General features: G+C 45.3%; 1 protein-coding gene and 1 long non-coding RNA gene across 3 annotated transcripts in view; one reads left to right on the plus strand and one right to left on the minus strand.

Annotated features, from left to right (window-relative positions):
* Positions 1-8091, minus strand: part of LOC138520652 (uncharacterized) — a 201202-nt gene extending 193111 nt beyond the window's left edge. The window contains exons 1-2 of one of the 2 annotated variants that reach the window (XR_011282840.1): positions 7990-8091; positions 198-409 (exon numbers count right to left, since the gene is read on the minus strand). This is a non-coding gene — a long non-coding RNA (uncharacterized lncRNA). Of the gene's footprint in view, positions 1-197; positions 410-7777; positions 7819-7989 lie in introns of those variants that run through there. The other variant, XR_011282839.1, reaches the window with a different exon arrangement.
* A 104-nt stretch (positions 8092-8195) lies between these two features.
* SNF8 (SNF8 subunit of ESCRT-II) overlaps positions 8196-13477 on the plus strand; it is a 460264-nt gene continuing 454982 nt past the window's right edge. Inside the window, exon 1 of the mRNA XM_069634581.1 lies at positions 8196-8326. Coding sequence (XP_069490682.1) covers positions 8246-8326 — 81 coding nt within the window. The 5' untranslated portion in view covers positions 8196-8245. The remainder of the gene's footprint in view (positions 8327-13477) is intronic.

The following is a 13477-nucleotide window of genomic DNA, read 5'->3' on the forward strand; positions in this document are numbered from 1 at the left end:
ATAAACATTTATACAAGTCTCAGAAGACTCCCTGTTCAGATCGTGAAGTCCTAGCTCAAAGTTTGTTTTATGTGTGGTCCTGAACTAAGCTACAGATTGGCGGCCAAAACCACACCTGGATGCACATTGCACAGGGCTGATATAAACCTTCAGCACTTCTACTCAACCAATGGTACATAGGGAAAAGAAATCCTTACCTGCCTGTGTGACTGTCTCGGGAGGATAGCTCAGGGGCAACGTGCTCGCCATGGAAGCAAAACACATGGAGCAACACAGGTTCGATCCCCCGGTCCGCGCTTAGAAACCTCTGGGTATTAAGCGCGTTATAAATAACATATCAACTGCTTCACTGGATGTTTCTTGCTGGGACACAGGTGGTTAGGTTGATACACTGACGCTTGGAGCGATGCTGCAATGAAAACAAACAGTCAAGGCCACATGAGACTTCAAAATTAAGATTAGATGAGCAGGGGCTAAAACCAACCCATTGGTCGTTAGGCATCAGCTTATAAGCAGGACCTAACTCTGGGAAACCAGGAGACAGTACACAGTGCACTGTAAATGCAACTCCCACATGAGACGTGAACTTTCAGTACTGACCCAAACTGAATATGAGAAAGGAACAGCCTCAAAAATAGGTTAGAAATCCCTGATTATGACTCCTAACTATACCTATAAAATTGCAACACCACCAACCACAGCAACATTTTTTTTTCAAAAATGCATTCTTACTGTCGCCAATTCCTAATACAGATGTCAGGATTTTTTATAGTGCCACTGCTGCTGGGGACTTTGCTGACCTAGATGGGATGATATAGCCAATTTGTGTTCCTGTAATTGAAAAAGTACAATTAAAAAATATTTTATGGACATACAAGATTGACCGTACCAATAGTTGCACACTACACTCTGCCAGTTAGCGCACATCCTCCCCCGCACACAAAAGGAACCTAGGGTGCAGAGTCCAACCAGGACATCTCCAAGGTTCCCTGTAGGCCAGTCTACCCCAGCTGGCAGAGAGAACATAGAACAGTCAGAGCACATACCTGAAAATGTGACTCATGCTCAGTCACAGAGACAAAAAATGATAGAAAGAGCATCAGCTTGTTATATGTTGCCCTTTCTATTCCCTGCCTAGAATAGTTGAGAAGTACAGCCGGCTGGCATTCCGATCATTCATCTACATATCTGACATAGAATCCGACACAATAATGCTTAACCCGCCGAGCTAACTTTCGGAAACATTGAGTAATAGCCATTTAGCTTTTGCTGCAGTTCAGAGACAGAGCTGAAGTACCAGTAGACTCTGCCTGCGGCTTCCACTTTAAATCACTTCTATGGCAGTGGTGCGCCCAAAGTACTGTTGGTATTGCAGTCATTGATTTTTAGTACATCAAGGGATGTAAAGACTTGCTCTATAGTAGATGGCTACCGGGGTGGCTCAGCAGGTTGACAGACCACTGCTGAGATATTATATGTGCAAAACGTCGAATGACTTCCTGCAATTACTTACAGAAAAGGAAGTGATATATGGCCAGGGGATGGGTTGGGCAGGGCAGTGGGTTGGGGTATTTCTGCAACTGTAGTCAAGGCATAAAATAAGCAGTGTCGCAAAGCAATTTGCTATGCCAAAGCATAAATTAGTTTTCAAAAATTGATTAGCAGAGTTTGCTAATCAAATTTTTCTTGATTAGCAAACAAACCCATTTGATTAGCAATTTTGTACTACTGTTCATAATGCCACCAGAAGGTACTTGTACCCAAGATACAAAATGAGCAACAATACAGCAGTTTTGTATACCTCTGAAGTAAGACATTAGTGAGATAAGTCAGGCTTTGCAAATTCTTTCTGTAAAATGGTGCATGTCACCACAAACCCACTTTTGTTTGGCACACTGCTGCACCCAGAGGGTTTTTTTTAAAAGCGGGAGTACCTAGGCGTCTTTCAGGTTATAGGGTACTCTGCTGGATTTGTAGGATGCATTGATGTCTGTAGTGATGAAGGGGGCCAGTTCCATCACAGTCTCTTTAATGAGAGGGCAGGACATGCGTCTCCTTAGCACTTAGAGGGTTTGAGTTTTGTGATGACAGCTTTGACCACTTTGATGGAGAGTGGTGTAAAGTTAAATTGGGTTTGTGAGTTACTGGTCGAGAAAGGTGGGTTCAGAATGGGATCAGCATTAGTGATAGGAGTTCTTTTTTTCTATTTTGTTTTGGATCATGGAGATTTTGACCTTGGAGAGCATTCTGAATGTTCGTACACCAAAGGGCATCTTTGATGCAGGTATCAGGGAGTGGGGCAGGCAATTCTAACTCTTTCAAGATGTTGAAGAGTTCCTTGGTATTGGACTCTGCTTTGGAAATGCGGTCATTGTAATTACCTTTTTTTGCTTGAATTATGGCTAACTTGTAATTGAAGGAGGCTGCCATGAAGTCGTCTTTGTTTACCACTGAGGGGGTTTCTCTTCCATAGTGCCTCAAAGGTTCTTTTTCATTTCCTGAGGGTCTTAAGGTGTGGGGTGAACCAGGTATTGATGTGGGCGCAGGGTTTGGATTTGCATAGTTTCAGGGGTGCTAGTATGTTGATAGCCTGGAGTATGGTATGATTATACAAGTCGACTAGGGCCGTGGGGTCTGAGGTGCTCGTGGTGGGGTTAAAGATCGGTTGAAGTAATGGGATGAGCTTCTCTATGGTTAGATTACGTTTGTTTCTGGTCAGCATGGCTGGTGCTCGTGTTTGTGGGGTGGATGTCGCAGATTTTTTGATAGTGAACAGATAAAGTGGTGGTCAGTCCAGACCTTTGGGATGTTAGAGAGGATGTCAATATTGCAGTTTAGGTCAGCTATCCAATCTAGAGTTCTGCCTTTATTACGAGTGGGTTTGGATATGCAGTGTGAGAATCCTAGTTCAGTCATTGTGTCCTTGAGGGAGCAGGCTTTTTGGTCTTTGGGGTCATGGAGTCCTAGGTTAAAGTCTTCCATGACAATGACTTGCGAGTTATTTTTAGTATTGGTAGATAACAAGAGAGATATAATTTTCAAAAGTGCTGGTGGGACCTGGTGGGCGATAGATAAGGTGGATTGTGATAGTGGATGTGGGTGAGGTGGGTAGTTTGACAGATAGTTCCGCTGAGGGCAGTGGAGGGTTATTGATGTTTCTTAAGCCTAAAGATGTTTTATATATAAAGGCAATGCCTCCCCCTTTGGAGCTGTTGGCAACTCTATCGGTCCAGATGATAGAGTAGTTGTCTGGGATTGCGAGGGCAAGAGAAGGACCTGAGGCTGTGTGAAGCCATGTCTCTGTGATAGCAATAAAATCAAGGTCGTGAAATGTTATAAGATCGGCGATATCTAATATGCGAGCCAATAAGGATCTAGCATTGATGAGTACAGTTTTTATAGGAGATTAGGTACAGAACGGATTGTCATTGGGAGCTCCTAGTCTGTGTACATATGGGTGAGGTGAGGTGCTTGGGTTCGCTGTGCTTGTGGCTGCTGTAGTTTTGTGGATGATAGAGGCTCGGTGTTGTTGTGTGAATCTAGAGCCAAGTCTGTGGTTTCTATCTGGTGTAGAGAATGGCAGGGTGGAAAGTGATGTTGGTGTAGGTGCTTGGTGTAGTAGGTCATTGGTAATTCGGGGGGGTAGATGGCATGTGTATATTTTATGTTGTTGTGCGGGTATGTCTTAGTCAGGTACCAGGTTTTTGGTTTGGTGGCTAATCCTGATGGTAGTGTTCTTTGTATGTGGGGGATGCAAGGTGAAGACAAGGTGGTAAGAAACAGGTGGGTGGTATAAGGGGTGAAGGTGGAAGGCTGGATATCATGGACAGGCGAATGATTTACAGGCTGGAAATGGTAGAGGTTGGGCATTTAGTGAGGACGATCAATGCTTGATGTAATACATGCATGGCTAAGTCAGGTGATAGTAAATGGTGTAATTTAGGGCAAAGAGCACCTTGTGTAGACGAGTGCTCAAATTGGCATGGAGTACCTGTGTGTACAGACTACAAGGCGGGTAGTATCACGATATGACATATGGAAGATGTGAGCAAATTGTTAGTACAATGCGGATGTGGGATCAGCACCATAGCAGCATAGGAAGTCAGTACAATATGAGTGTAACATTGGAGCCACAGGATAAGTCCATACAATATTGTATAATGCTAGGGCAACACAGAAATAAATGCAACTCAGTAAGTCAGTATAAGGCTAGGAACAGCACAGTAAATCAAGGTATAGTGCAGTTGTATCGCTAGAACAATGAGGTAAGCCCATAGAATGTGGAACGATGCAAAGAGCAGCACAACAGCGCAGTATATCAGTGCAGTGCAGGTATGGCGCTAGAGCAATAGTGTAAGACCATACAGTACGGAATAGTGCTCGGGGCACCACAGTAAGTTACTACAGTGAGTGTAGGTGTAGCACTATAAGCAGCATGTTAATGAAGTATCAAATGCGAGGGCAGGGTTGAGGGGGTGTCTAGTCGCTGCGGCATTGCTGAGTACGAGTTGGTTCCGCGTGTAGCTGTGTGCACGTTGGGTCAAGCGAAAATCGCGGTGGGTACGGTGTACCGGGGTTTGGTGAATGGCTAAACGAAAGCACAGCGTGCTATGGGGCGAAAGCCAGGTCTACCGGTAAAAATAAAGATGAAGTACCGGCGTAACAGGGGGCATTGAATTTGCTAATAGGGTCATACGACATGTGAGGTTACTGGCTGTATAAAGTTTCCAAATGGCTATTGGCTGCAGATTGGAAATACCTTGCAATGTAATAACATATATGGTAGGCAAGAGCACAACAGCGTGGCTAAGAGCAAGCACATTATATTACATGCAGCAGAATCATATAGAGAAGGGTGAGACAGTATGAAGTTGACGAGCCGAAGAAATGGCATCCCTTACCGGGCAAAACGACCGCACCAGCAGGAAGCAACAGACGCTCGATCCAAATGCAGGAAAGCGCACAACCAGGCTGCGTTTTTCCTGTTTTCGTGGCCACACCCCATCACGTCGCACTGATTTATGTGCATGGGGCGGAGGGAGCAGTGGCTCGCCATGCAGTTAAGCAAGGCAATAAAAAGTATTTTCTATTTTATCACTGTCCTAGATCAGGATATCCGTGATTTCACCAAATCCGCTTCACCTAAAGGAGAAATCTTAGAATTTGTTTTTTTCCCCATTTTATTTTATTATGCGGGGGAGACCTCCCAACTTATTCTATACCCTCACCCCACCCCATCTATGCTTTTAAATGTACCTACTTACCTAACCAATTCAAAGAAAAAAAAAAAAAAAAAAAGGTTAGTGGTGATTTCTGATTAGGTGAAATCTACGTTATCGTCGGGATCACTCCCACTCCCCGGCATGTGGGGGCGCCCCACAGATTGAAGACCTCTGCCTACAGAATGGCTAGTTCTAAGGTGAAATACTCTATTGTTATGCTGGCAAGACTACATAGGAGTCTGCCTTTTCACTGTATACTAGCATAATATACATGAACATGCAGGCATCTATTCAGTTTTGTAGAAAGTCAGTGAATACAGCAAAAAGCCACTGTCATTTGGAGGTGGAAAACATGCAAGTACGCTTATGTTATGTTATAGGTACTTATATAGCGCACCGTCACCAACGGAATTGGTCCCCAGGCGCTCTGGCGGATCTGTAAACGAGAAGGTGGGATGGGTTAGTAAGGTGAAGAGGGAGTAGGAAAGTGAGAGGAGTGGTGTACTGTTGGCAGCTTTAACTCGGTAGACACAGGGTGCTGAGCTTTGGTGCGAGTATTGCATCGGTGTCAGTCCGCGTGTGCTGTTGGTGAGGCTTATGTGTTGTTGCAGTGTGGTGAAGTGCGTGCAACTTGTGCAACAGATTGTTGTGCGAGTTTTTTATTTTAGATGAGTATGCAAGGAGTGAGTTTATATTGGTTAGTGGGTTACATGACATTTAACATGCAAGCATTCACAGTTCTAAGTGTAGCACTCGCTAACCTTCATAAGCCTATATAGGTACGGTGCAGGCTAATGTTCTCAATTCTAAGTGTGGCACATGTGATAAAGTAGAAACAGTGATGGCCCAGAAAACATCTATGCGCCTTCTACTCCAGTAGGGGAGGAAGGGTGGGTGCATGTGAATTTAAGCAGATACAAGCACCAGAAATACAATTACGATGAGTAATGTAACCCTTCTGAAGCTTGTGGATCTGCTTGGATCATATTCTCTGAATAGATTAGCAAGCAGTATCTGGAGAAGGAGGTGGGAAGTTAGAAGGTCCCGCGTCAAAGAGATGTTTCAGGACCGCTTGTCTCACCTGTGAATCTGCTTTAGAGTGTGTGTAAATGCAGTAATGCTGTGTGAACGTATGGATAGAACTCCATGTAGCAGCCTTGCAAATGGTGTCTAGAGGGACGTTTGAAATGAAAGCTAAGGTAGCTTCTGTACCTCTGTTAGCGTGCCCTAGGGGTGAAAGGTAAGACTTTCTTGGATGGCAAATAGCAGAGCTGTATGCACTAGACTATCCATCTGGAGATGGCGTTCTTTGATATGTGATCGCCCTCTCTACCGGGTGCTTTACAGGTTTTGTTTTGTTCACATAGTACAAGATCGCCCTCCGTACAAGTGTGTTGAGGCTTCTTTCTGCTGAGTTTGATGGATTTTGAAACAAGGTAGAAGTTCTATGGATTGGTTTACATGGAACTTTGAAATGTACTTTGGTGAGAACCTAGGATGTGTTCGGAGGACAACCTTGTCCTTGTGTATAATGAAAAAAGGGGTCTTGTACGGACAAAGACTTTAGCTCAATGACTCGTCTTATGGTGGCGATAGCTACTAGGAATGCAGTCTTGTAAGATGTTTCAGGCTGCCACCTGTTGCTTTCTTTCCAAGGCCTGGCTCCTTTTGAGCCTACAGGTCGAACTGTAATGCTCGACATGGCTTCATTCAAATGCTAATTGTTTGTTCCTGGGGTCGTGACAGGCATGTTTGCAGTTATGCAAACAATAAATCTGACTTGCTGCTGGCAATCGAATTTGGAAAAAAACATCTGCCCTGAAATTCCCTCGGTGTGCACAGCACGGTGTTAAATCACTTTCGTTTGGGGGTGGATAATACTTACAGCCAAGAAGACAGTGCATACATGCCTTACTTCCGGGTATTTACGCTTGCTTTCATCGGGTATTTACGCTTGCTTTCATCAGGACAACCTGCCTCCAGCACAGCCACTCTGCAAACTGAAGTGGGCATTTACACAGCATGGCACTGCCTCCTGCTGCTTTCTTTCCAAGGCCTGGCTCCTTTCGAGCCTACAGGTTGAGCTGTAACGCTCGACACCTGGCTTCATTCAAAAGCTAATGGTTTGTTCCTGGAGTCATGATGGTCAGGTTTGCAGTTAAAAAACGTGACCATAACCTCCCAAGGACAAACCATTTGCATTTCAATTAAGCCAGGAATTAAGAACATTAAAAAAAATGTAAATTTAAAAAAAGGGCGGGCCAAACGTGAATGACGTTGTAACATCATCGCCACCTTGTGGGCAAGTGTCCGCAAAATACTATCAAAGAGTTGGCCACCCTGTTAGTAGATGGTTTTATTTCTAAAGGTCCAAGCTCGAAAACTAACAACGAGGTGACCAAATATAAGAGAGAACCATATAAGCAGGATGGGGACATGACAAGGAGAAATCATCATCGGACACGTTTTTAAAAAGTTGAAAGCAATGGACATACTATGGTGACATTCTTATCTGGCCCCAATTCCTTTCTAAAAAACAAATTATCCCCGCATACCGAATTTCGTCATGCAGCGTAACTTTGTGTGGCTTTTTTCGTTTAAAAAAAAAAAAGTGCGCTCAGCGTGTGGGCGTGGCATTCCAGGGAGGTAGATTTCCGGGTTTTTTTTATTTTGGAATGTGACCAGGTATAGAAGACACACAAAGATCCGCTGTTGTTACAACCAAAATAAAAATAGTAAAAACAAACCCACCGGCACCTAAATATACCTGGGGCTTTGAAACACTTCCGAGATGTATAAGCGCCTTATAAATACACAATACAAAATAAATATCTGCGCGTGTAAGGCATGGAATCCTCCAACCTCCACGATTCTTTTCCTGAGCAAGTAGACGTTCTAGTCTTACGTGAAACGTCACGACGATTTATCAGAAGTACGTCATAAAGATTTAAGGGCATTTTAGAAAGTGTCGGCAAACTTTTAAACAAACACAATGCTCTGGCTCTCTTACATAGGGACTTTAAATGTATGTCTCAATTGATAATAAAAGCAACATAGGGCCTTCCTTTACGAAACTTTCCTTTGCAGTTTCCAGGCAGCATCAGGTGAGTGCATGAGAGCGAGTTCTTGTAGTGAATTTTATATGGATTTTCTTTAGCATCCGTTAACTTAGATCGTTCTCACCCCTTTGTTGTTATATTGGTAAGAGGAGCCCTTTTGCAACCTCTGGAAATCCATGTTGAAGTTAGAGGCTGAAGCTGTAATTCTTTGTATTGTACTTATCGCCTGTTGAAATTAAAAATTGTAAGCACGTGACTTTCTAAACCTCTGCTTTTGAAATGCCACAGGGCCGGCAGCCTGTTGTTGGTATCGTAGATACAGTAGCTGTTCCCAAGCTCATTTACAGTGCATACAGTTCAGGCTTTGGAGACGCAGTAACTGCTGTGCTGCTACTACACAGACCATGCTGGGGTGTAAGTGACTACATATATAATCGTGCCAAGGATAAATATGCTCGTCCTTTTTGCATAGACTTGCATAATAGCCTGGCACTGAAGGGGTGAATACATGCGCCAGCTAATGATTGCAGGTGTCCTACTGTCTCCAATTCCAGTGCCTACTCTGAAAGCAATGATTCCTCACGGCTAATGGCTGCAGATCTGGTACTTGCTCAGGGTCTAATGACCCATCTGTGGACAATACCTGCAGGCACAGTGTTTGTTCTAGGTCTAATGGCTGCAGACACAGAAACGCCCCGTTCAATAGCAGCAGACACTACCTTCTCTAGTGCATCCTCTGGCTGGAGCTAATGAGTGCAAACACAATACCTACTCTGGAGCCAATGACCAATGATACATTATGTACTTGCTCATCAGCTACAAATACCTGCCCTGGGGCAAATAATTACAGACACAGAACCGGATCTGGGATACTGATTGCAGACACACTACCTGCCATGAAACTAATGACTTTTAATAGAGTACCTGCTAATCCGTTACTGTGACTAATCAACTTCCCGGGGGACCATGTATCGGTTTCTAAACCATCAATCAATCCCACATCTCTAGTACACCAGAAGGGATCTGAACGGATTGGAATACAAGTGAATTATGAGACCTCCTTGTCCAATTTTGGTCACGTGGATGGAACGGCAGGCTTATCTCCGCAAGGTCCTGGAGCGTTGGTTAGTTGCAACACAGCAAAAAATACAATTATTACCCAATGATAAAAGCGACTGTCCAATCTCGGTTGTATAAAAATATCTACTTTATTATTACTACAACAGACAGTTCTAGCACACTACAATTACAACCCACCCTGTAAAGGAACACGTAGGACAGACAGTTTCGCAAAGGAAAGGGATGCACTCTGGATACTGACAGGAGGGTAGTTGGTAAAGCAATAGTGTTACTGTACAAGGTTATTTGGTTTCAACACCAAAGGGGCAAAGGGTCGTAACTGTGTCTAGGGGCCTTCAGAGAAGGATCAGGGGGGCAGACTACAATGTACCCGGTGCTGAAGAAGTTCTTGGTGCTTGACGGTGTCAAGGCGGTTCCAGGGTGCCATGCAGCCCTTAAGGAAGAGTTAGTGGCAGGAGACAGCTGCGGGTACCAGGTGGCAGGCAGTTCAGCAAGTGAGGCTGGCCTGATGTCTGCAGGCTGTCTGGTCCAGTGGCTCTGGGCCAAGAATCGTTGTCTCTGTGCTGGTTTGCAGATCTGGAATGCTGGTTGAGGCGTCTCGGACGGCTCTGGTGACTGCGGCGTGACAACAGTCAGCGGTGCAGCCAGATCCGGATTGTCCTTAAAGATGGACGCTGGATGATGCTTGTGTGGCACTCCAGCTTCTTCGCAGGGCTTGTGTCTTTTCGAGGCGGACAGCCCAAAGCTCAGTAGGTTGTTAACAGGCAACAGCCTTGTCCTTTGTCCAGAGACTCTCCGGCACTTCCCACCTACGAAGCTTGCTGTCACAACCTAGTGGACGGGTCCTCCGAGTCCAGTATGTCCCTATCTTCCCTGGGAGATGTTTAGGGGAGGGATCTTGCTTCCCTCTTGGATCTCTTGGCCTCCCTTCACTGGCAGAAGATGTAAGGTAGACTGTAGCTTCAGCTCGGATCCAAATGAGTCCTTCTTACTCCTTGCAAAGTCTTCAGATGATCTGATCAGTGAGGGGCTCAGCCGTCTTTTAAAGCCAAACGGGGCACAGGGATTGGTGTAGGCCAAGCCTAACTTAAGTGAGCCAATCCTGGCTAATCATCTACAATCTTCATTGATGCTTCAGGTAATCAGAGCGCTTGGCAACAGACAGGATGACCACATATACTTCTAAGTCCCACCCATCTTCCTGTCTGCTGTACATCAAGGTGTTTCCCTAATTAACTGATACTGTCAAGACTTGATTGTCGTGAAGATTAGAGGGGTCTCTGTCCCCAAGTACCGAGAGATAATATGACTCTATGCGATCCTTGAGGCCACAGGTGGGAGATGCTGGAACCACATAGCACTGGAAACCCCAAGGCTGCTGTAAGGCAAACAATTATTAGTACAAACAATCACAGATGCAGTATACAGAACGGACTAGTACTGTCCAGAAGAAGCTTAACTAAGTGTAGTAGTAAGGTTGCTGCTAACCACACAGGGGCCTGAGATACAGCTACGCGGGGGCGCGTGAGCAGCACCTTCAGATGATGGTAATGGTGACTTGGGATGGTGGTCAGAGTAGTGGCCAGTTGATGAGCCCACCTGCAGTTGTTGACGTGGTTATACGTAAGTTCGTGAGAAGTAAAAATCAATCCAGGGAAGAACCAAAAGAAGTCTGGTATGAAAGTCCTGAGGTCAAAACAGCGAGATATCCACAAGAAAAAGCACCAAATCCAAAGGGAAAGCCAAAAAGTCTGTAGTTCAAGGTTTGAGTTCGAGTAATCCAAGAATCAAGATTGAAGAACAAACGTCAGTCGTGAAGAACAGCTGTGAAGCGATGTGTGGTCGCGGGAACTCTGCTTTTATACCGTTTGGTTCCTAGTCACATGACCCAAACAGAATCATGTGATCGGGATCTCCTTGTCACATGATCCGGAAGTAAATGTGACTGCCTGACCCAATTCGCAACGGCAGTTGCCAATGTAGAAATGGATACAACCGGGACCGAATGTGACTTCTTCTGTAACGTAAGGTCTGGACCCCAAGCTGCTCACACGGTCCCTGTCCTACATGTGTACCGGATGTTGGGATTGGACGTGCTGTCGGGCGTCTAGTGGGCGTGTGGACATGTTGCATGACTGATGCCTATGCAGCGCTTGATCACAACATGGGCCCCCTTTGAAGTAGGATGTTGCAGGGAGACTTTCATCTCCTACAATTCTCATACTTCCTTGCTCTGAAAGGACTGGTTCCAGACAGGAAATTGCCTGCCCTTTCATACCAAGAAGGGGTGTTAGTACCAAGTTGACACATTGCATTACAAAGAAGTGTTGGCGTCTGGTCTCCATTGTCACTTCCTGCACCCGGGCTTTCCCTGAGGCCTGCTAATTAACTTTCTTCAGTATTCGCCGCCACCAGCAAGGTTTGACAATAGAGATGCAAATCCATGGGGCCTCGAAATTGTAATCGGGCTGCCCACGGCCAAAGGCTTTTGATGTACCCTCGGTTGTCGGGTACACATGACAGGGGAGGGCGACACTGGTAAGCTGTGTCCTCCCAGAGTACATGACTATTTTTCTGCTGTGCGTTGAGCGTGGACAATGTGCATGAATGGCCTCACATATTTTTGGAGGTTAATCTCCCATCATTAAGTCTTTTAAACAAACAAAACCAGGCGAGCGCACTCTTCCTGTGCAGATGGTCAAATCCCTCAGTTACGTATGATAGAATACATGCGCTGGGGCTTATAACTACAGACACAGTATACACAATACATACTCTGGGGTGAACAATTTCAGTCACAGTATCTGCTCTGGAGCTAATGGTATTTAACACAATACCTGCTCATGAGCAAATCTGGGGTTAATGACTGCAGAAAACAGTAAAAACCCTATGCACCCTTTCCTTCCCCTGTGTCCTTTCCCATTCCCAATTCCCCTACTCTCAGAAATTAGAGCATAAAGAAGTGATCAGTCGGGATACACTTTTGTGCCACGATTTTCAAAATGTGTTTGGTGCAACTGATGGGATGCCCATTCACTTCACTTGCGCCAAAAGGTGGTGAGCCGTGCACAACTTTCACATGTGTGCATTATAGTTGTGCACATTGAGGTGCTCTTTTTCCCCACCAGATGCACAACTGCGGAAGGCAGAGGGTGGAATGGTGGTTCTGGGCATTTTGAATTAAATCCCGATTTTGAAAAGAGGTGCACTTTTCAAAGCACAGGGGGAAACAATATGTCCCTGTGCCTATTTGAAACGTGTGCAGGGGGATATAAAATGTATTGGAAGGTCACTTATGATCCTCTCATGCAATGAGTGAGTGAATGCTGTGTGTGAATAAGCGAGTGAATGTTGAGTCAAATAATGTGTGGGTGTGTTTGTGCTGGTCCAGGGAGCTGATTTTGGCTGTGAGGGCAGCACAGTAAGAAAGCACTTTAAAAGAAAAAGTATTTTATTGGCATTTTCAACAGTAAGAACACATGTATCTCCCCTCTCCACCTTCTCCCCTCCTTGATCCCAGCACATGTAACCAACAACGCGCCCAGTCCTGTTCCCCCACCGTCTGAGTCCATAAACTCTGTAGATGGCTCCCGTTCCCAAGTTCTGTTAGTGGCCAGCTCTCTCGCCAGCCGTTGTACGGACACTTTCACCGTTTGAAAACGCATCCACCCCCAATAGTCCTCGCCTCACCAAGACATTTCAGCCATATCTCCTCCCAGTTTCCTGTGAAGGCGCCCTCCCCAAGTAGAGCCAGTACTCGCACCCGCCCCAGCAATCTCATTTTCCATGGGCACCATGCGGCCCGGGAGTCCGGCTGCAGGTGATGCAGGTCAATGTCCCAGTCTGAGAGAAACCTTTGGTTATCCCCTTGAATTGTATAGGTCATCCACTCCAGTTCCACCAAGTTCCAGATTTTACTAACCCATTCGTGTTCTGTGGGGGCATCTTTCATTTCCATGTGTGTCACCACAAGCGCCACTATCAGGATGACATGTCTTTCTTTTGAGCTTTCGAGGGTAGATTTTCCAGTACCCTGCCCATTCCCAGTATGGCCATCCCTATGTTGTCCTGCATCTGACTCCAAAAATACTATTAATTGCTGCACGGATGATGTCC

This window comes from Ambystoma mexicanum, chromosome 13, assembly GCF_040938575.1.
Source record: "Ambystoma mexicanum isolate Mex_15411 chromosome 13, UKY_AmexF1_1, whole genome shotgun sequence".
NCBI classification, from domain to species: Eukaryota; Metazoa; Chordata; class Amphibia; order Caudata; family Ambystomatidae; genus Ambystoma; species Ambystoma mexicanum.